The 22,614-nt window shown below is 35.6% G+C and overlaps 1 protein-coding gene across 1 annotated transcript; it reads left to right on the top strand.

Annotated features, from left to right (window-relative positions):
* Positions 1 to 1,625: 1,625 nt before the first annotated feature.
* LOC112573674 (patched domain-containing protein 3-like) lies at positions 1,626 to 20,876 on the top strand. Its single transcript, XM_025254244.1, has 21 exons — positions 1,626 to 2,510; positions 2,892 to 2,997; positions 3,352 to 3,514; positions 3,746 to 3,995; positions 4,295 to 4,371; positions 4,520 to 4,636; positions 5,098 to 5,215; positions 5,903 to 6,000; positions 6,809 to 6,929; positions 7,179 to 7,302; positions 7,777 to 7,949; positions 9,439 to 9,690; positions 10,133 to 10,310; positions 10,713 to 10,844; positions 12,797 to 12,924; positions 13,356 to 13,538; positions 13,983 to 14,108; positions 14,608 to 14,752; positions 15,520 to 15,641; positions 15,945 to 16,145; positions 18,759 to 20,876. Exons 3-21 carry the CDS (start codon positions 3,390 to 3,392, stop codon positions 18,876 to 18,878), a joined length of 2,790 nt encoding a protein of 929 aa, XP_025110029.1. The 5' UTR covers positions 1,626 to 2,510; positions 2,892 to 2,997; positions 3,352 to 3,389; the 3' UTR covers positions 18,879 to 20,876.
* The last annotated feature ends 1,738 nt before the right edge of the window (positions 20,877 to 22,614 follow it).

Raw genomic sequence — 22,614 nt, 5'->3', positions numbered from 1 at the left:
AACCTTGAGGTGATTTTGCATTGAGGTGGAGAGGGGAGGAAACCATAGTAGCTAGAACATCCCAAACGACCAGTCCTGTGAAAAGACTTCATAAAAAATGTCCAACATGAGATCTAAATCCAAGGTCTCACTCTGCAGTGGTGACAAGCTTTACCCCTTTGGTGATAGCTGCCACAGCATATTGATTCATGTATCCAACACCAAACATGGTCAACATCAGCATATATTTGAATGATCATTTGTGAGGAAATTACCTTTAGGAAGGTTGGAATTAAAAATTTACCATAAAGTTTATTACCTTTCCTGTGTGAAATTTACTCAAGGTTACAGGTTCACTTCTTTACAACAAAGAAGTGTGGTGGTTGTGTATGTGTGTCTTAGAGGGATACAGGCAGTGCTATTTGATACATATTCACATCCATGCCATTTTTCTGATCCTGAACAAATTTGTTGGAAACAGTCTTATTATTCATGAGTAGATCATGGGCTATGTCTGTTTCCTTGGATCATTTATTTTATATAGTCTGTTACTTGTGGTTCCAAATGAAAAAAAAAATCACTATGCAGAAAATAGTTTTGACATACCACTATGAAAAGCAAATTTGGACAAAAAGTGGGGACAGGGACAGACTTAGTGGGGACCCAGCATACAAGTTGCTTGGTAGTTGGCACCCCTGCAACATTTAAAACATTATGCCGCTGTTTTTGAAACAAAGACTGTTAACGTATGAAATTAGGAAAGGGACATCAAGTGATTTACTACACTGACACCACCCATGAATAATCTTTGACCCCACAGCTGGAAGAGTCTGCAGCTGAAATTAAGACAACTTTATGAGGTCAATATGTATGCTGACATTCTTGTGTGGAGTAAATTTTCATGCCTTGAAAGGAATGTATATTCTGGTACAGTGTCTTTTAGTTTTATTATGAAAAGTTTAACTGATTGGCTATTTACCTCGTAAGCATCAGATTCATAAAATTAAACTTTACAGGAGATACTGCTGAACTGTCTACAAATCTGCCTACAACGAAGTACTTGTCAACACCGTAACCATCTTAAATCTCTGTTTTTGTTCACTTTTTCATACACTGGAATACTATTTATTTGCCATTCAGTTTTTGCATTTCAAAACCAACTTTTTTTTTTTTCACAGTCCATTTGTTGTCAGCTTTAAAAGTTATGAAAGATGAGTATAAATGTCTAGATTTTATTAATGAACAAACAGCTAAGGGATAAGAATTCCCAAATACTGAAAGGGATCCTCTTCTCAACAATTTTTGGACAAAACCACACTTGAGTTTTCCAGCACATATATAGATCCACATGCACTTCGGCTTTGAAATCAACCAGAAAAAGGATATGTATGAAAGTTCTATTCGAAGCAGAATGCAGAAGTAGTGAACCAAAACCCGTCAGAGATTATTAAATCAGATTTCCACCAAAAAAACTGGACACAACACACATTATTTTTGACTTGTGTTTCACCTTGACCCAACGGATAGCATCATGGACCTCTCTTATGTACCAATTTTCTGTCGTGGGCAGAACCCGTGAAGAACACATATGTTTCTTTTTGTTAAGCACTGCTTTTAGGCCCTTGGTCACCCAAGGTTTGTTGTTAGGATAAACATAAACTGCTTTGATGGAACGGTGCAGTCTACACTTTTTTACTCATAACTTTTATTCCTGTGTTAAAAGTCTATGAGAATGTAAGCCTGCCCTTGTGAGCGAAGACAAATTTCTGTCCTGGGTCTCCTGGACAGACAATAAAGTCTGTTTTGGTTTGGTTTGGTTTTGGTTTAAATCAACTTCAAACGGTGTTTTTGAAGAAAAGTACGTGCTGGGCCTTACAAACACTGACACGAGTCTCAGTAGATTTATGATCATAGAGTCCCCGTTTGTTTACGAAAAGTTGCCAAATTTTTTAAACGTACAATTAGACATATACATTGAAATATATAATCCCTGTATGTGTAGGTTCGCCGGTCATTTCGCTCCACAACAAAAGTCAAATCGTCCCAGATCGATTTTTGGGCTTGGGACGATTAGACATTTTCGGTCTTGGGACGAAATGTACATAGCTCGGACTGCTGTGGGGCGAAATGATCAGCACCCATATGTAGAGGGGAGAACATCAAATAGTGTTATGGCGTCTTTGACGAGAAAACTAGATTGCTCTAGCCACAACTTCTATGTAATCTATACGGTAACGAAAAGATTATATCGTTTTCAAACATATATATCTACATCTGATGGGTCGACAGTAAAATACCCAATTCTCTCTCGCAAGATTTACATGTATCGCGGAAGTCAGTCCAGTATACAACGGAACGGATCAGTGGATGCCTAGTCGTCACTGTGTCAAGGTGCACGCGAATGGACTGTTCACAGAATGATGGAAAGAAATAAGGACGGTCTGCTGGTGCAGCTGGGGTCGAAGTCGATCTACTTTTGAAGCAGGCAGATGCATTCATTTGGTTTCTCCTGCGCGGACAGCACATCGGCAGTGAGTCTGTCGTGAGAGCGATGTCTGTTTATTCATTAAATGCCACCTAAAGCCAAGGTGACTAAAGACGTTTCTTTTGCACAAAAAAAGACGACACAAACGGTCTTTTAAAACAGATCATTTGTTGACAACAGACGGACGTTTATAGCTTCGTGGTATGTGATTGTGGCAATGTGCATGGTGAAATGGAATATATGAGTGCAATGAAAGATGTAAGACCACGAATTCGTATTATTGGACTGCTGGCAGGCGATTTTTTTTTGTAGTTCGCTAAAACGAGGCAGTTGTGTACAAAGCTTCCGGTTTATTCACATTTCGATTAACTTCTAAAACGAGGCATGTTTGCACAAAGCTTCCGGTTTAAACATATTCTTTGTTTAGGCTCGCCGAAACTAACAGGGGGAGGGAAGAACTTCGCAAGAGGCTAAGCGTTGGTCTTGGCAGACAGACAGCAATCCACCTATAAACATCCATGGTAAGACAAAAGGTAACTGAAAAGTCAATCATTGTTATAAAGTTAAGAACTCATTCATTATACATTCAGTCAGATACTTAAAACACACACTACATTTTTATATTATTCTAAAGCATAGACGTAACAACTAAAGTTTGTCCAGATTAAAAAGGAATGTACTCAAGCACACAATATTATTCCAAGTCTTAACATAAACTGTAGTTTAGTCATGCATTAACTTAAAACTTGTTGCATATTTTCACTTATATTTTTAGCCAATTTGGGTTCTTGTTTTATTAATTAAAAGCATTATACAGGTTTGAATTTTTCATCTGTTTATATAGCTTGATATGTTTGTATATGTGTGCCTTAAATTATGTACTGCAGGTGTGATCCCAAATAAACTAGATTAATAAAGGAAAAACATGGAAGATCACATGTATCACGATTATTACCTTGACGAAACATCAAAAATCTGGACTTGGATGCACAACTGTCTGCAGAAAGCCAGCACAGCAATAGTTCAAACATTAGAGATGGCATTCTTTCGGTGAGAATATACTGACAGAAATTATAGCAGTTTAGTACAATGCTTTTTAAAACATTTTTTAAAACCTATGAGTAAGGTTGCCTTATGGTTATAATTTTGACAAAGTTGCCATATATAATTTTGATATAAATGGACCTCACAAATTTTGCTTGTTGATATTTAAAAACAGGTTTAAAAATTATCAAAAATATTCCTGCTTATTGTGTGTCTGAAAAATTGTTATGATTGCAGCATTGGTCACTTCGTTGGAGAGTACCCAGTTCTTACTATTGTTCTCACACTTACAATATTTGGCCTCTGCGGGATTGGGCTGAAAACCTTGTCACCAGTCAATGATCAAGCAAAATTATGGGTTCCTAAATCTTCTCGAATTGTTAATGAAAAAGCATGGGTGGATCAAACTTTTCCCGATAAAACCAGATTTGTGTCCATACTGCTGGAATCAACAGAGAGTGTTCTTACTCCAAAATGTCTCAAAGCAGTGAGTATGACCTCATGCCTCCTTAAGATAAAGGTTGAGAAGAAACTGTATGGCTCAGTTCATGCACATTTATGAAATGAACAAAAGATTACCATTTAACATTGAGTTTTACAATTTGGATACCAGATATTTTCAGAAAAATGTTTGATTACTTTTGGAAACATCCTCATGACATACATAATTTTTAATTTCTTAAACATGTATTTGTACATTATTGATAAACAACTATTGTAATGCTACATTGAAAATGTTCACAAATGATAATAAAGTTTTATATATAACTTCTGTTTCCTCACTAGATGATGGCTTTCTATGACAGAGCAGTTGCTATGAATATGTCTGGGACCATGTTTCCAGACTTCTGTGTCGGTATGTTGTTTAGTACCCTGACAAGTCCCAGAATGCAGTCTTAGAGTTTTTAAAGTAATTTAAAATAAAAATTGTAAAAGCAAACGTTTAAAATGGGTCTACTTCATTTCTAGTTTATTGTCCTTCTCACAGTGAGACTTGTCTTTATCTTGCAGAATGGGCCCAGTGTGCAGAGTAAGCAGTCTTTTAGAATTGTGGAACTACAACTCTTCACTCATTGCTTCTCTCACACATGATCAGATCATCAGCAAAATCAATACCGTTAAAACCAGGTATGACAAACAACAAATTCTGGCCGTTTGATGGAAATCCTCACATCCATTTCAACTATTTTTCCAAATCTGGGAGAATACACCTCTTTTGTTTTCAGGATATCTACAAACATCACCTGACACAAAAAATAGGTCCAAAATGCAAACATTAGGATTGTGCAATGTACATTGGCATTGTGAGGTCAGCCAGTTTGAGAGCAAGAACCCAATGTTAATTAGGCATATCTGTGTACAGCTATAATGTCATGAGTTTGACCTCACTTGTGTTCTTCACATGTGTTTGCAGACATGTATCTCAAAATGAGAGAGAAAGGATGGGGTGTGTTATTTACCCAGATCTGGAGAACAGTATCTTGCACTGAACTTCAACCAATCATTAAACCAAAAATTTGTATTCTAGTAGTCCTTTAATATTTCATCTGTCTTATGCATTCTTACTTTTATTGCATTCTTTGTTGAAGTCACTACTTTGGATGGGAAATTTCAACTCTGCTTGGAGGATACATAAACAACACCAACGGGAACATTGTTGAGGCAACAGCAACCCAGATGACCTTTGTCACCAGACAGGAGGAAAAGGTAATGCTGTTTGTTTGTGCAGTGGTCTCTTATTTATGCTGTGAACTTTTGAAAAAAAAAAGTTTTTTTTTAAATATGCAATAGGCTTTGTTTAGAAAACCTGTGATGAATGCAAGGTATTTTTGAAAATGATGTTATATTAATTATGTACTTTCGAGGTATCCCACCAAGAATCTGCTACACAGTCCACCAATACTAACTACCAGGCTATGGAGCCTGTCTCACTAATATCAGAGGGTCTTAAACATACTGTAGTCTAGGTCTAAACTATCCTGCTAGAAACAGAAAAAAGAAGAAAAAAAACTAATGATAACAACAATAAGCCACCATCAAAAGGAGGATTCGTTTGTAGATGTCTTTTCCTTTTCCCAAGTTTGTTGTGTATGTACTGTACTTGGCATTCAGAAAAATGTTATGTATGTTAAAAAAAACCCAACTTATTTTGATTTGTTCAGATTTAATATGTGAATTTTTTTGACATCCACTTTTTCTTTTTGCATAGGTTACAGTTAGAATTCATACCATGATTAAGCTTTGTATGTAATATGTTTTTTAAAAGAGTATGAAGAATAGTGTTCTATTTCTATTCTTTTTCACTAATGGTACCGCAAGATATAATATTACACCTGAATAGCATCAATACTCCCATCTAAAAGTTGCTTCAGTTGGTAAATTTCGTGTTCACAGACTGAAGAAAAAATAAAGGAATGGGAGAAGAAAGTGATTGAACTTGTCACTGGTGGCCACCCTGATATTTCTGCTTTATTTGTATATGCTTCCAGAAGGTTTGTTCTCTAGGCCTACTTTATATGAAGCATGGCTATTGATTGATTATATATGCAATATGTGTGCAGTTCCATGTTTGGTCCTTGTATTTAATTTGGTCTTAGGTAAAAAATTGCACAATAAACCAGAAATGTAAAAGCCAATGTGGAATCTTGTTAGTAACTGTCAGTACCACAATTTTAGATATATAAAAATATATCACTGGTAATAAAGACAGTATCTTGATGTCAGGGATCAAGGTCACAATTATATGAATACATACACAGTAATGTGACTTTATTGTGAGTTTGGTCTGTAAACCCCCCCCCCCCCCCAATTTTACCTGTGAGTCTGAAAATCCCTAATAATTTCAAGTCTGTAAACTCTAATGTATTTCATGGATGGGATATGCTGTTTATCATAATGTTTATTTAAAGATTATAATAATGCTGTTTAATTTACACATCAGCAACAAGGATTTCACCTACGTTTCATGATCATGGTTGACAGTTTTTGTCTGCAGAGAATTATTTTTTCAATGACATTTAATTCCAATTTATTTCAGGTAGTTGGACAGCAGTATTTTTAACTTTTTTTATCAGCTTAGTTGGACAAACTGGTCTAGATTAAAAGAAGTTTAAATGCTTATGTATAAAAAATGTTATTGTTTATTATTAACTTTAACAACCAATGTGAATTTGATATTATCTTCAAAGATTTCTTTTCTTACAAAAATTACATCATTTAAATTTGCATAACTTTTTTCACTTCCCAAGAATACTCTTATATAATAATGATGCTTTTGTCTTTTTTTATATTGTATTTCAGTTTTGATGATGAAGGGTATGGTGCTGTTAATAACGACATCACTCTCCTCACTGCTGGATTTAGCATTGTCTTTGCCTTTGTGCTTCTCTCACTTGGCAAATTTAACCTCACAGAGCATAAGGTGATAGCTTGCTTAAATAATGAAAGCTGAGTATCCTTTTAATAGACAAAGCCACCGTCAACTTTATATTTTGTAGCAGATAACGTCGTTTTAAATCATATACAACATATACCTTGCATGTTAGCACTTTTATAAAAAAATTATGGACGTCGTAAAATCTGTTTTGGTTTATGATTGTAATTAGTTAGCTTTGGAGCAGTAGTTAGGGAATATGTAAGTATGGAACGTTTTTTAAAATTTTTGTGGTAGATCTATGTGTCAATGGCTGGCATAATGTGCATAGGACTGGCCATTTTGTTTGCATATGGTCTGGCAACAGCACTGGATGTAATGTACAGCCCAATTCAGACCATCATGCCTTTCATGTTACTGGGTAGGTAATGCCAGAAAGTTCTGATTTTTTTCTTTTGAGTACTTTCATTGGTTTGACCTTTCACCTGCAAAGCTTATTGAAATAACCTAAAGATGTCACAGGTTCTTGCATGTACGCAAAAATAATCTTACCATCAATGCAAATCCCACCTAATTTAGTGTCATAAATTTGTGTAATTTGTAATTGTTCTCTTTATTATCTTTCAGCTGATCAGAAAAAATAGTTTTCATTATATTATATTGTTTCCATATAAACATAGGGTTAACACTATAAGGTTATCATTTCTGACAAATAAAAAAAGGCAAAATTCTCACAAAACAGTTTGTTAAATAAATGTCAAATGACAAATAAAATATGCATTTATAAGCAGACTATAGCCCATTTTAGTGATCTGTTCTGTGGAAGACTATGTACCAAATAAAGTTGATACTGATTATTGATTCTTAGTGAACACGTCTCCTTTTTTCATTTCAGGTGTTGGGGTTGATGACATGTTTATAGTGCTTGAGGTGTGGAAAAACCTCAGTCCAGAAGAAAATAATTTACCAGTTCCCCAGAAAATTGCCACAACACTTAAACATGCAGGCGTATCCATTACTGTTACTTCTCTTACTGATGCAGTGGCCTTTGGTGTTGGAGCTTCCACAGTAAGATTTTTTTTTTTAAATCTGCTTTTATATATATCTTAGATGTGGAAACAGCAGTTTTTAAAGATGACGATTGGTTCTGTACACAGGCATCATGTACCTGCAGACAGACCATAAGAGTAAGAACTTGCATGTCAATACCTGATCAATAATAGTGAGGATACGGGGTGTTTTCCTAAGGATTTGCTTGACTTCAGACTGCCGAGTCCTTCTGCCTGGTTTCACTAATCTTGAAACAGATATTGACAAGAGAGACAAGACTATTCTTGTTCCCCAGGGAGAGGTTGTGGAACCAAGAGATGAAAGAAAACGCGATGAGAATTCAATGAAGGACTGATAGAGCTGAGTGAGAATGACAGAGCTGACAGAGAAAAAAAAACCTGAGTTTCCAGAGGAGGTATTGTAATTGCTGGCTGTTATGGAGGATCATGTCAATGTTGATGTCCCATTGATACTCAAAGATAGTATCTAAATATTTATCAGAGTGGACTACCTCAATGACATCATCATGGATAGTACCGTTGACTGCCTCAAGCTTGTTCATCTGAAAGTTGAAGATCATTTCTTAGTCTCTGAGGCATTCAAGACAAGGAAGGCAGTGTCAGTGACAACAAGGCAATGTCATCAGAAAATTTAATAAGAAAACTCCTATTCATAGTACGTGTTTCTGCCACTGTTAGTATATATTATGAACAGTAGTGGAGACAAGCAGCAGCCTTGAGGTGAACCTGTGCAGGATCTGAGAGAAGACTGTTAACAGAATTTCTCTGCTACTTGTTTTTTTTTTAAAGTCCAATATCCAGAGAGTTAATTAGTTGGTGAGATAGATGGAAGTCTGAAACTAGACTCATTCTAGCAAGTGAAGTTGCATAGTGTTAAAAGCAGAGGAAAATTCAGCAAGGAGAAGCTTGACATGAGCTGTAGCTTTCTCCAAACGTTTGTATGGAGTGTTTGGCATCATTGACACCTTCCTGTTCAAGCTCTATAGGCAAACTGCAGCAAATCAAGATATTGATCAACAACAGTCATAACCTTGCCCTGTACAATTTTCGTAATGTATGTGCACATGCATGTGGTTTGTCATATATCTGCATCCATGCATCTGTTTATATAATGTGTTATGTGTGCATACATTCATACAGTGCCAGTGATGGACAGATGCTTGTATTATAATTCTAATGCTTAGTGTTTTATGTAATATCTTTATGCAATATTTATAAAAGTTTGTTTCTTTTAGGATTTTTATTGTCTTTTTTTAGTATCTTTTGAAACTGTCATCAAAGTAGGAAGGTAATTAATAAGTACATTTTAATAACAAAGTAAATAACAAAATAGGCCATTTACCAGTTTAATTGTTGATCAAACCATTAAAGATCTACCTGACCACAAATTATAGGATTGAGTACCTTTTATGTAACAAACGATACCCAACTGACTCAAAACCAGTTTTGAATAAGGTTTGTTTTAAACTGCTTCATTATTCTTTCAGGTAATTCCAGCACTGAGTTCATTTTGCATTTTTGCTGTCCTTGGCATTCTTGGGCTGTTTATTCTGGTGGCAACTTTTTTTTCTGCATGCTTGACTCTTGATGAGAAGCGCAGGAGAGCTGGCCTTGATGCTTGTATTGTTTGTTGCAAGCACAGAAACTACATGCCTAATAAATGTAGTCAAGGTGCATCTTTCCTACATATATTTTTCTCTCGACTGTATGCACCTGTATTAATGACAAATCTTGCAAAGGTATGGAAAAAAGCAAGTTTAAAATAACCATATTGTGCTATAGTCAGCACCACTGGTAGCAATGAAGGGCCAACTAAATCAATCATTAGTTGAAAACATTGTACATTAAAATTTAAACAATAATTTCATTTACCTTAGGCTTGTAATTCAAAGTAATATTTGCATGTAAGAACTAGCACAGCCTTATGAGAAATTCTTGTTCAGGCCACAGTGAAAACTGTTGTTCCTTAAGGCAATACTGCCTTTCACTTGCCAGTCAGTGATAAATGAGGTTAATATATATAACTTTTCATATAAATGTATTTTTTTGTTGGCTTTGATAAACTGTTAGCATATTTTGTATTCATGTCTCTGTTTTAAATACTTGTTTAATATTTCACATATAAAATCTCAAGAAAACCAAGAGATAGAACTAGCTTCAGATGTGTACTTTGTTTTACAGGTCTTGATCATCATAGCATCTCTGGTAGTTTTCAGTGTCAATCTGTGGAGCTTCAGTAAAATGAAAACAGAGTTTAGCCTTGCTTCTTACATCCCTAGTGACTCTTATGCCTTTGCTTATTTCCAAGCCAAAAGAAGACTTTTTAATAGCAAGGGAGAAGATACAGCTGTATATTGTGGTCAGTGCCTATTATTTTTCTTTTTTCCTGGTGTGCTTATACACACAAGATAAATTAAATGGGTTTCAAGAGATAGTAATCTAGTATTTGTTGGCAGCAAATGACTAACCTTTTAGTCACTTTACCATGTTATCTCAAATTCTAGTGTTCAAGAAGTAAATATTGTTTGGGCAAAAAGAAGATTTAGAGGTTTCATTGCACTTACTAACTGTCCTTCTGTATAATCATATATTTATCATACAAAATAAGAAAGCAACTATTTTCATTTTTGTGGACAAACGTTGTGAATCTAAATGATGAAAATACCTTGATGTAAGTAGTTAATGTTTCTATTGTTTGTGGAGAGGTATTTATTACAGTTAATGATCGCATTATTAATTATTATAAAATTTTTGATTTAAGGTGAATTTAGCTACCTGCAGCACAGCCAGCAGCTGGAAAATTTGCATCTACAAATTTCATCAAGTTCCAGTATCCTTAATGGTACCATTAATGCCTGGTTCATCCATTATCACAAATGGCTCAGTTACCATGGTATGCTTATCTAATCTTTTTTTCGTGGAGACTCTTTTTAGTTCTAGTTTTCATTATGTGGATACCAAGAATTAACTGAAGACAATTTTTATCAGCATTTTATAGAGCTTTTTAAAAAAATGTGGGAATGTATTATCTTCTTGATTACCTTAAATCAGGGTGGGGATAGTATGGCCAGTGGATGTTGTTGGGACGGCCTATGGGCTATAATGTGAAGTGTATTTATTTATTTGTTTATTTTTTAACCTATGTTAATTTGATTGCTTTATCAAATACAACTGAGAACTCAGCGTTCCATAACATTCTAACACATACAAAGTGTTTTCACCTTTGACGATGCGCTGAATAGAGGACATGGAACATAATTTGCTGGAACAATTGATGCATAAGTTTGAACAGTTTGACAGGTATCTCATGCACTAGATCATAATACCAATATAACTTACACTGCACAGCTGCTTTTTTTTATCCGTATAGTTAGCAATGACGTTGATATAACCCAGGAACTGCTTTCGATGGAGTCAATGAAAGACATTATAACAGGCAAAACAGGCAAGGACTTGCTTCTGAAAGTGATATGATGCATCAAGAAACATGTTCTTCCATGGGATAAAATTGAGAAATGTCACTACTGATGGATCTCCAAATTTAATCTAACTGGCTGGAATGTTGGTCTTCTGTCCGGAAATCAGGAAATTGTTCATGAAACATATCCCAACCATTAAGAAACTTTGTACAAACATGTATTAGACACAAACTATGTTGTGAATACTGTGATGAAAATTGTATATGTTAGTAAAACAAGAAGCCTCAACCATTGGCAGTTTATATTGTTATTGGATCTCGACTTTGTGGATGACATCAGCCTGTTGTCCCACAAGCAACAGCACGCACAGACAAAGCTCATTCGGCTCTCGGGAAAAGCAGCAATGACTGGCCTGACCATCAACATCAAGAAGACGGAGGTAATGCGAGTCAACAACAAGCAAGAAGCCCCGCTCCAACTACATGGGGAATGTATTACAGAGTCGGACCCTTTCACCTACCTTGGCAGCATAGCAAAGATGGAGGTACAGATGAAGATGTAAGAACCTTAATAAACAAAGCCAGGCTTGCATTCCACACCCTGTGATCTATCTGGAACTCCAAGGCTTTACCTCTACTCACCAAGATCTGCATCTTTAACACAAATGCAAAGTCAGTCCTTCTGTATGAATCTGAGACATGGCATGTGACAAACACCATCAGCAGCAAGATTCAGACATTCGTCAACAGATGTCTGCGCCACATCTTCAACATCAGATGGCCCATGAAGATCTCCAATAGAGATCTGTGGGAGAGAACCAACCAAAAACCTGCCAGCCAAGACATCAAGAAGCAGAAGTGGGGCTGGATTGGTCACACCTTGCGACAATTTAACAAGACAAGCTCTGGCTGGAGCCCTCAGGGGAGGCGCAGGGCTGGGAGACCTAGACAGACATGGAGGAGATCAATTCCCAGTGAGGTGGAGGCAAGCTGGCATGACATGGTTCCAACTGGAATGGGACGCTCAGAACCGGGTCCGAAGGCAGGGTGTAGTTGCAGCTCTATGCTCCACTGGGGGCGACTAGTAACAAGAAATGGTTGTTGGAGGAATGAAGCCAATCACAAAGTTGTTCCCTACCACACAGATATCTGGTTGCTGTGTGTGGGAAAATATGTTAAGCTTTTCACAATAAATTTGGTAAGTGAACACCATTATGTACACATTTAGCATCCCATTTTTACTAGAATTGCTGTATATTCAAAGCATGTGGTTTTGGTATGTTACTGGCCTACTGCATCATTTAGGATGTTGAGATCAGCTAATAAAAAAAAGTGTGCCCACTGCTGCCTTAAATAAACATGGCAGTTTTCTGATCAGTGTTTTCTTAAAGTGTCTTCTTGTCACTTTCTCGCTATTTCTATTATAGGTTACTTGCCATCAACAGAGCAGGAATATGTATCCTACCTTCACCGTTTCCTTGGGAACAGCACAGCGGGCCAGACACTGCGCCATTTTATCATATTTGACAACGACTTATCTCCATCAGTTATAAAGGTAAAAGTATAGAATTTATTTTCAGATTTATCTGCTTGTTATATATTTCCTCACTCTGTTCTTCACTTTAGTTCTTGTCTGTCACTGCTTGCATCTCTTTACAAAATTAGTGCTGATTACTGTTCTTGTTTTATGCAGGAGAGAAACCAAACAGTTGATAGCTATGGTTTGAACATTGCTTCTGAAAAATAGTTTTGATGTAATTTAGCTCTCTATATCCTGCCCCTGCAGTAATGCCATTTAAAGCTTCTTCTTGGGTTCACTGTAATTTGCTTATTATTATACATGGGAAATATGTTTCAGCTTAAACAACTTATCAGCCGGTACAAGAAGCATATTTGTTTTAAAAAAATTTTCACACAGATGGTGACAAATTTGAAAAAAATAGTAACCACGGTCAATTATAAATTTTATATCTGTGACATTTTCAGGCATCCTATTTTACACTCCAACATGTAATGCAGCCGGACACTAAAAGTGGTATCGCTGCCATGGACAGCCTGATCTCACTTATAGACAATGCAGGTCTACCCCTCAGTGACAAAGGAAGTGATCTACCAAAACACAAGTGTTTTGCATACTCTCTTTCGTACTTGACCTATGAGACCAACAGAGTAATTCCACATTTTATGCCTATTTATCTGTCCTATTGTAAACATGCAATAAGGATGTTTTTGCCAGAGACATATTTCATTTACAGAAAGTATTTCTTTGTTCTTTTTTGTTACTCTGACTTGACTAGTGAAAGTTTTTTTAGAAAAAGTTATCAGAAATTTGCCAGAAAAAGACGATGTCAGCAGTCTCAATTGCTTTTATAATCTGTTTTAGAGCTTATAAGATATATTCTTGAGATAAGTTTGTTAGACCAGATATATTTCTAAACCAGTATGGGAGGTGAGCTATGTCTCTTGTTCATTCTGGCTTAGGACTTCTTCAGTAATTAAATGAAGACCCTGGGTTTTTTAAAAGGGAAAAGTAACTGCTTTTATGATAAGTGATATAAATGTTAAAGAAATATGTAAGTGAAGGCAATTTTTTATTTGCCTCTTATTTTACAGGTTCTTCATAAAGAACTGCTTCGTAATCTAGCTATGTCTGGAGCTTGTGTCCTTGTGGTAACCACGTTGCTTATTGCTGACTTATGGACCAGCACCCTGGTGTTTTTATGTGTCATTTTTACTGTGGTCAGAATCATTTCTCACACCCTATAACAACAATTATTGCTTCAGTTTTTTTCTCTGTTACAGTTTTTTACCAATACAATTTTCCATACCTTCTATGTGAACAAAGGCATGCAGTGAAAAAAATATTTTAAAAATCCATTAGTCATAATATCTTCATTTGCTTAAATCTTTATTTTGCCACTTAAAGTTTGGTAAATTTTTTTCTGAGTTCTTTTGATGAGATTTGGTGTTAAGGGCTGAAACATAAAGCAGCAGCAGTGACTGCAATCTTTCTTGCAAAGCTGTACATAATCATCAAACTTTTGGTAGGGAAAAACTTCGAAAAGAACTATGCAGTACCCCTCACAGTTTTATATTTTAAGTTACATGTATTAAAGAAAATCCTGAGACCTAAAACAAAAGTTATATTATCCTTTCTAGTACATTTGAAGTAAAAGTATGTTTTACAACTTTGTTTATACATATTTTATTCATACTTTACATTGCATACTGTCAACAGGTTGATGTTGCTGGGAGCCTTCAGTTTTGGGGCACCTACATTGACACAGCTAGCAGTATTCTGTTGACTTTGACAGTTGGACTGGCTGTAGACTACTCTGCTCACATTGGACATACATTCATGACCGTTTCAGGAAGTCGCACAGGTATATTCACCTGTTATTACTTGAAGTTTAATGTGTGAGAGCTTTTTTCTCAAAATCAGTTGGCCTGATTGTCTTGTTAAATTGCCAATGAAGTGCCCAGCAAACGTCTGTCAATCTTGGTGTATTTGCTGGCTTGCTCGCACATACTTCATGAAAATAGATTAAGCACAGCTGTAACCTGTGTAATCTTTATTGTAACAACTTCCTGCTCATTACCTGCTGTAGCTAGTGTGGCCACACAGCAAACTTTAGCACCATTAAAAGCTAGGAATGTAGGATATATACATGGATCTACATCCTGACCCACCACCACAGTGGCTGGTGTACACGCTGAAATTGCCACACCCAGCGAAACTAGCTTGGTACTCTTGCTGTAGAGCTTTTTGTTTTCCACCAGTCTGGTGATAAGCATGAATGATAGCTGCCCCTCAGAGTGCTGTTAAAGTTTTTGGGGGCTGTCGGAGAATATGATACCTCCTCCCCATTGCTGCAGCAGTCATCAGTGTTGGCCAAACAAGCCCACTTACTAGCCAAGGCTATCATCAGTGACACCTAGGCTGGCACCCATGCCTGTCTCTTTCTCATAGTCTGCATCCAGTATTATTTTAGTCCTTTATTTTCTACTCTTATGTTAACATTTTTGTGGTACAAAATTGTCAGCTTGTAAAAGCTGTTGACGAGAAGCTTCTGATAAAAATGTGGAAGCTGGCAAAAAGCATACTGTGTGCTGTTAATAGACCATCTGATATATTTTGTTACATTTACAGAAAGGACTGTTGCAACCCTGACTAAGATTGGACCAGCTGTTTTTAATGGTGGGTTCAGCACGTTCCTGGCCTTTGTTCTGTTGGCTAACAGTTCCAGCTATGGTTTTGTTGTTTTCTTCAGGGTAAATGTTATTTTTATTTTGAAAATGCTACCTTATATGCACAGTTCACCTCATAGTAACAGTAAAAAACAGTTAAAAAGATGTGTATTGAACAAAAGCTAAGAAAAGAAAATTTTAAGTATATATAATTTTAAGTATATTAAGTAAAAAATGTAAAATAAAATCGTCTCATACTGAGAGATATGAACTGTGATATTGAACTGTTTATTACCATTTTAAAAGCAGTGTGTATATTTTAATTGTAATTATTGTAAACTTACATGTTGTAACTAAAGCTGTTTTGGATCCCAATGTCTATTTCAGGTATTTTTTACAGTGGTAGTCTTTGGGCTTTTCCATGGGCTTGCACTGCTACCTGTGATGCTGAGCCTGGTTGGGTCTTCGCAGTACCTCTACAAAGATCCTGTACCAAAACCGCAAGAAATGACTGTGATATTAGATGGGGCAGCACAGAAGAATGATACCTCAGCCTTTCGGCACAACACCAGAACTCCAAATGAACAGGTGAGGGAGATTCAGTGCCAGTGTTGTTTACCTTGAGTGGATGTCAGGAAGGTAGATTTACATATTACAAAAAATTGTTTTGACTATCTGAGATAAAGGATTCTTTTTATCATGAACTTATTGCACAGCATTTTAAAAAGCAAGTCTAATAACATTTTCATATTCATATATGTGACAATAACATAAATGTATAGTTATTAGAATGCTTGATTTAATTGCATATTTAAAAAAATAAAATCCACAATGAGAACTGATAACAACGTAAAGAGCTTTCAGTTCCATCTAAAGAAGATTGATTTTAAAAGGGTAAACCAAGAGTGCTTTAGATACTTAAAATTACTTTTGTGTTTTGTCATGTCTATTTATTTGGTTAAAGAAAAGTTTAAAAAGTGTGTTATTGGTTCCACAATTGTAAGTGGTTAATTTGTAATTGTTTTAGTTTTGTTAATACTCAGGCAATTCCCTCTTTTCACTTCTGTTGTTTAAAACATTGCTTTATAAATTCTGTTGTTTGACATAAACAATTTGATAAGTATTCATGGTAAATCCTTAGTTTTTCCAGTAGTAGGGGAGCATATTTGGCATGCATCCTGGAGTCCCCTGAAATATTTTGCTCAGTTTTCAGTGTGTTAATGATAAGGAAGCTGATCACACTACTGTAGAAATGCTCATGTTCATTATCTTCACCTAAAATTATGACATCAGAATTGATATAGCAGCCTGCTGGTACTATCAGCTAATTGGTTAATATTCCTTCAGTATATGTGTGTGCATTTAAATTGTTTGTTGAGCTGATACCTATCAACCACTGTCTTTCTTGCTATTTTATTTTGATTGTCTTGCCTTAAGTTTGTACATCTCATAGTGTATCTTCTTTTTAGCATCTCCTACCTGAATAGACTACGTGGTATTCAAGGTAATATGTTTGTAAGTTCACGTTAATATATTCAGCTATTGGTGCCTGTGCCACACGGAATGTATACCTTAATTTTGTGTGAAATTTATATTTGGAGTCTCCATCGCCAGTCTAACTATAAAAGACTTTAAAGTTCTTTTCCTTAGATCTTCTCTTTCTGTGTATAATGTCACTAACTTGATGCCATTTTCTGCGGCACTTCCATCAAGGGTAGCTGCAGAAGTCTTAAAAACATATTTGTCAGTCTTTTGTAATTGTTTTGATTCTCTTGATTTTAACTGCTTTTGCAGTCATTAAAGGTAACAAAAGTTATCCAAAAGTCACTTAAACAGTAAAGTCTGCTTTTGAGACAAATGTGAATACAGCTTTTGTACATTAAACTTAAAAATCTGTCAGAAAGTATCCTATTTCAGACTTTTCTTCACATACAGGCTTGTCTAGGGTGACCTTATGTACCCTGGGCTTATTCTTCCTTAGAGAAATTCTAAGAGACTCTTTAGATATGCTGATGTGAATTGAATGTTTCCTAATTTAGCTGGGGGTTTTTTTTTTTGTGTTGTTGAAAACTTGCTATTGCATTGAATGTTACATTTAGACACACACTATACAATGGGCTATAGGTGTCATGGCTTTTGAATGATCTGTGCAGTTGGATGTACATCTTTGTCTCTGATGCACTTCTCATGCATGCCTTGAATGGTAAAATAATCTATGCTGTTTACTTTATATAGACTGCATGTTACACAATTCATCATATTTTGATTTAATAGCTCATTTTAGTGGTAAAATAAAAAAGTAATTGGTTTTATAGTCTAGCTGCTAAAGGATACATCTAAACTTTGCCAGTTTCTTTACTCTCTTAATTTCACATTTGCCTGATAAAATTCATTTATTATCGCAGTTATTGTGTTTATTTTTAATAGGGGCTACATGACAGTTAAACTAATTTAATGATATAAAATATGCATGAAAGGCATGTGTTGGAACTTTTTTTGATAAGCTACAAAATTCACATTTGTATACACTAATAGCAATTTTTTTTTTATGTTGTTGCTATATTTTCTGTTTGTGTGCCAACATCAATTCCTATATTTTAAGGTGGAACTTCTTGTGGGTGTTTTTTAAAATGGTTTCGCCTGGGCGAGGGAAGGTAGGAGTACCCGCAGGGTAGTAATTGGTGATGACTGACTGCTAGTTGTCAGCACTGTGTACTCCTATGTACCTTCCCTCATAGGAGTGAAACCATTCTCTCCTCCTATGGTCTGAAAGATTTCTGCCTTTAATCTTATTTTTTTTTTCACAGATAAATAATACACTATTTGTGAATTTATGTCACTGAAACGATCATAGACATTGCTGTTAATTTGTTATTTGCCTTATACATATATAATTCTCTGGTAGGTGAAAGTAATGCTAAATGTTGCTGTACAGTGGATTGCATACTTTGTCATGAATGTCATTTTTATAATCAGTGCACCTCAGAAAGTTCATCTTCTGGGTGGAAAATTTTAATGACAACAATGTGTGTGATTGTGTGAGAGAAAAAGAGTGTGTTTTTTGGGGGGGGGGTAGGGGAACAACAGACTGAGCATGTGCACGTGGGTGGTTGTGGTGAGGATGGATTAAGTAGTGCAGGTACTCATTCATTTTTCATCTTTTTCACAAAAACGTACATGCAATTTTATGTGCAGCTTCAGTTTGGCAGCATGGGACATCATCAGGTCCAGAAAATGTATGCTGAGGTCACACTTTCAGATTGCTTCATTGTGGTGTTTGTGGACCTCATGATTCACTCGTCTACTGCAGGCAATTCTTGATAGCAAGATGATAACATTTTTCATAAGTATGGAATCTCCAGTCCTCATCACAAAACCTGATGCCTTGTGAACAATAGTAATAAGAAACCTGGATTGGGACACCTGAGTCATAAAAATTTTAGGTGTTTCCACATAAAAAGTTCTCCACAGTCACCTTTAATTTTCCAAGAGCTGATGACCAAATAACTGAATTTAAGACTCACATCTTTTTACACTGCTTTTTATTATTATAATCATACAGTATTAATATTTAATTCGTTGACTTGGTATTTAGAAATTGACTAGTCAGTACTGAATTGGTTGCTTAATATTTATTTTTACTTTTTGAATCTGTCACTGGCATCAACATTTTCAGTTTGAGGACCAAATGTATGGGTTTTTTTTGTTGTTGTAAAAACGCTGTGCATCTGTAGTTTACAACAGATGGAGAATGATACAAAAAGCTAATGGAAAATGAAGTATATCAACTGAACAAGAAAGAGGCTGCTGCAATATTACTGTCATGAAGTCTCTTTCTTATTGAAAGATTAAAATTTAGCTTTAAATTATTTCGAAAAATGTTTAAAACAACTTAACATCCTTTTTGTGATGTGATTTTTCTTTTGCTTTGAGACAATCTAGAAATGTAATATCTCCAGATCGATCTGCTTTACCAGGGCTTCTGTTAAGGCTAAATTCTTTGGGGTCCCAGGGACCCCTTCTTCAGATTTTTAAGGGGTCCCTGTTCTTCGCCCAAATTTGAATGGGACCCCATTGACGAAAATTGAAGGGGTCCTCCGAACTTTTAATGCGTACTGTACGCAATTTTTTGCGTAAGCAGAAGCCCTGTTTACTAAACACTGTGACCAGACCATGCGGCACCATAAATTCTGTAACCAGTCAGCCCATTCTTCTTCCAGGGGAGAGGATGGAATTTCTGGCTCACACTTGTTGGGAGTGCTATTTAATTAAGTACCTCGCATTGTGTTCTTTTTTCCTCATTTACTATTCAATTGCACTAAGCTGACCTTTGAGTCCACAAAAGATCCTGATTCTATTTATTTTTTTGGTTTTTAAGTGTTTCATTCAGTTTTGAATTGGATAACATCGCCATCTGATCTGTGTAATTCACAACAATCTGGATTTTAATGTAACTGGACATCTTTAAATTCATTCACTCAAAATATGTGATTTATTTGTTTAGATTGAAACAAAAGAATGGCATCAAGCATTCATGTACACACAAAGAGGTATGGTAACTCAAAAAGTAAGTTTATTTACAGTACACGTATTTACAAAATAAGAATCACTTCCTGACCCTATGATGATACTTTAACACTAGCCTACTCCTACCTTACCTAGCACTAGTCTAAATCATCTATCTTCTGCATCAACATAAAATTTAAGCACGAACACCAGCAGCCCCTTCAGCGATGACTCAATCCATGCTCCAATATAGTACATTGAACACATTTTAATGAATGTGATTGTCTGAAGAAAGGTGAATAGAGCGGTTAAGCAGTAAAACTGTTTGATTGCCAGGTTCAAGTATGCGTGAAAGGGAAACTTTACTGCAGCTTTCTAAAGGAAGAATTCATCAAAAGCTAGTATTATTAAATTTTATTCTGTAGACTTTTAAAAGTACATGAACATCAAAATATTGACCATTTTAGGTACCTGCAATAATACATTTTGCAGGTCAGCCTTAGTATTTTCTTGAAATTGAATTTTTATGGCTGTGCTTATTAGTAATATGATTTATATGCAAATTCATTTTGTACATATGTAATATCAAATATGTAAACAGAAATGAATCAATGATCAAGATTTATTTTGATTATATTTGTCAGAGTTATATTGTTTAAATCTTTTTGTACTTCTATAGATATAGTCATATAAAAGAATTATGTGGATTATAAAGTAACACAAAATATTTTGGAGTGGATTTTGTCTGGTTTGCTTGACACTGTAAAATGTATGCTCATATTTATTAAAATATATAGTCCCTTGTTATATCTGCATTCAAACCTTTCCAAATTCTTTCAGTCGTTTCATATAATAATAATAAATGCAAAATTTGTATGTAAAGCGCGTACTCACACTCTTAAGGAGTATGCTCTTAGTGCTTAAGAACAATAATGAAACATGGACAGCATATGAGGGACAGGAAAAACAAATAACATATGATCTATAAAATAATATACAACTGTGCAAAACGAAGAATAAAATCAAATAAAGAAAACACGAGGAACCAGGTAACAAGAACAAGAGCTGAGAGTAACGCAATACTGCAAAAATAGGGTGTGACAAAGGACTATAGCAGTATGGGAAAGGTTGTTAGGAGCAATGTTACAGAGGAGGTGCGTTTTCAGTGTACGTTTAAAGGATTCAGTAGTGGGTAGGTGGCGGATATGGAAAGGGAGAGAGTTCCATTGTTTCGCTGCACAATAACTAAAAATCCTGTGGCCATATGTTGTTGTTTTGACATATTACAACTATGTAGAATTTTATTTTAAAAGATAAAGGTTGCCAGTGATATCAATTCCAAGAAGTGAAAGATTTTACACCCTCTTTGTAGCTAGCAAACTCTCTCTGATCCGTTTGCTGTAGGTTATCAATGGCAAATCCCTCCCCAGGCTTGGTGGCCTGGTTATTTTCTTTTAAATTGTCTTCCTTAATTAAAGTGTAACTAAAAACATTATTTTTCATAATCCATATTTTTACATGCTGTACAAATTTTGCACAATTTGAAGATCAAATATTTGAACAACTGGAAAAGGATGCACTCACATTGCCCCATGAGAAAATGTTGGTATAGATTTTAAGGACCCTTATAGTAAATTTCCTACATTTTTATACATTAGCAATAATAAATGTACCAGCAAAAATTTACTTATTTCTTTGTTACTCTCAAGGAGCATAGGGCCGCAACACCTCGCCGGTGGACCCTTTTGGGCAGCCCACCTTCAGTTGGGCCCATGTGGTTCCAACATTCTTTGCATCACTCTCTACTGTTCTTTTCCATGTCTGCTTTGGTCTCACAACTCTCCTCTTCCCCTGAGGATTCCAGTCAATTGCCTGCCTGGCAATGGTGTCAGCTAGTTTGCACAGGATTCTACAGATAACCATGGCTTTGGATCAATTTGATACTTACATTTGGTGGTAAACAATGACATGTTTACATACCTGTTACTAAAATTATTACTGTGATGTGCTAATGTAGACACAAGATTACTGATGGAGGTGACCACACCATGGAACATAAGTGTGCCTGCAGATACCCACCCTATTTTTAATCTGAAAAGCTTATGAATTTTTTAATTAAGTTTCTTTACCTTCCACCCACTCCAAATTCCTCCAGATGTGTCTATGTAGAATTGGCTAGCAAAATGGCTAATGACACAAGCAGACAGCCAAGGATGTGACCCTAAAGGTGCTCCATACTTTAAAAACTTAACACATTGGATCTGGGCTATTTATGGCATAATTCTAACCACAATCACAATAAAGTGACCAAAAGATTGCATGATAACAATAGTCATTATCCCCACCCAGTGTGTCAATGCCAACAATAGTAGTCTTGAGCTTCAACAGAAATAAACTGATTTTCACAATAAACTCGATGGTTTGAAATAAGAGCAATACAAGCGGACACCTTATTCCTTGAAGACGTCTTTTAGATATGAACACACACAGATTCTTATTATTACAACACTGTTAAAAATCCAGATAAGAAAAAAAAAAAAAGACTGAAATG

The sequence above is a fragment of the Pomacea canaliculata genome, linkage group LG10, assembly GCF_003073045.1.
Source record: "Pomacea canaliculata isolate SZHN2017 linkage group LG10, ASM307304v1, whole genome shotgun sequence".
In the NCBI taxonomy this organism is placed as follows: domain Eukaryota; kingdom Metazoa; phylum Mollusca; class Gastropoda; order Architaenioglossa; family Ampullariidae; genus Pomacea; species Pomacea canaliculata.
This window is presented reverse-complemented; position numbering and strand designations above follow the sequence as displayed.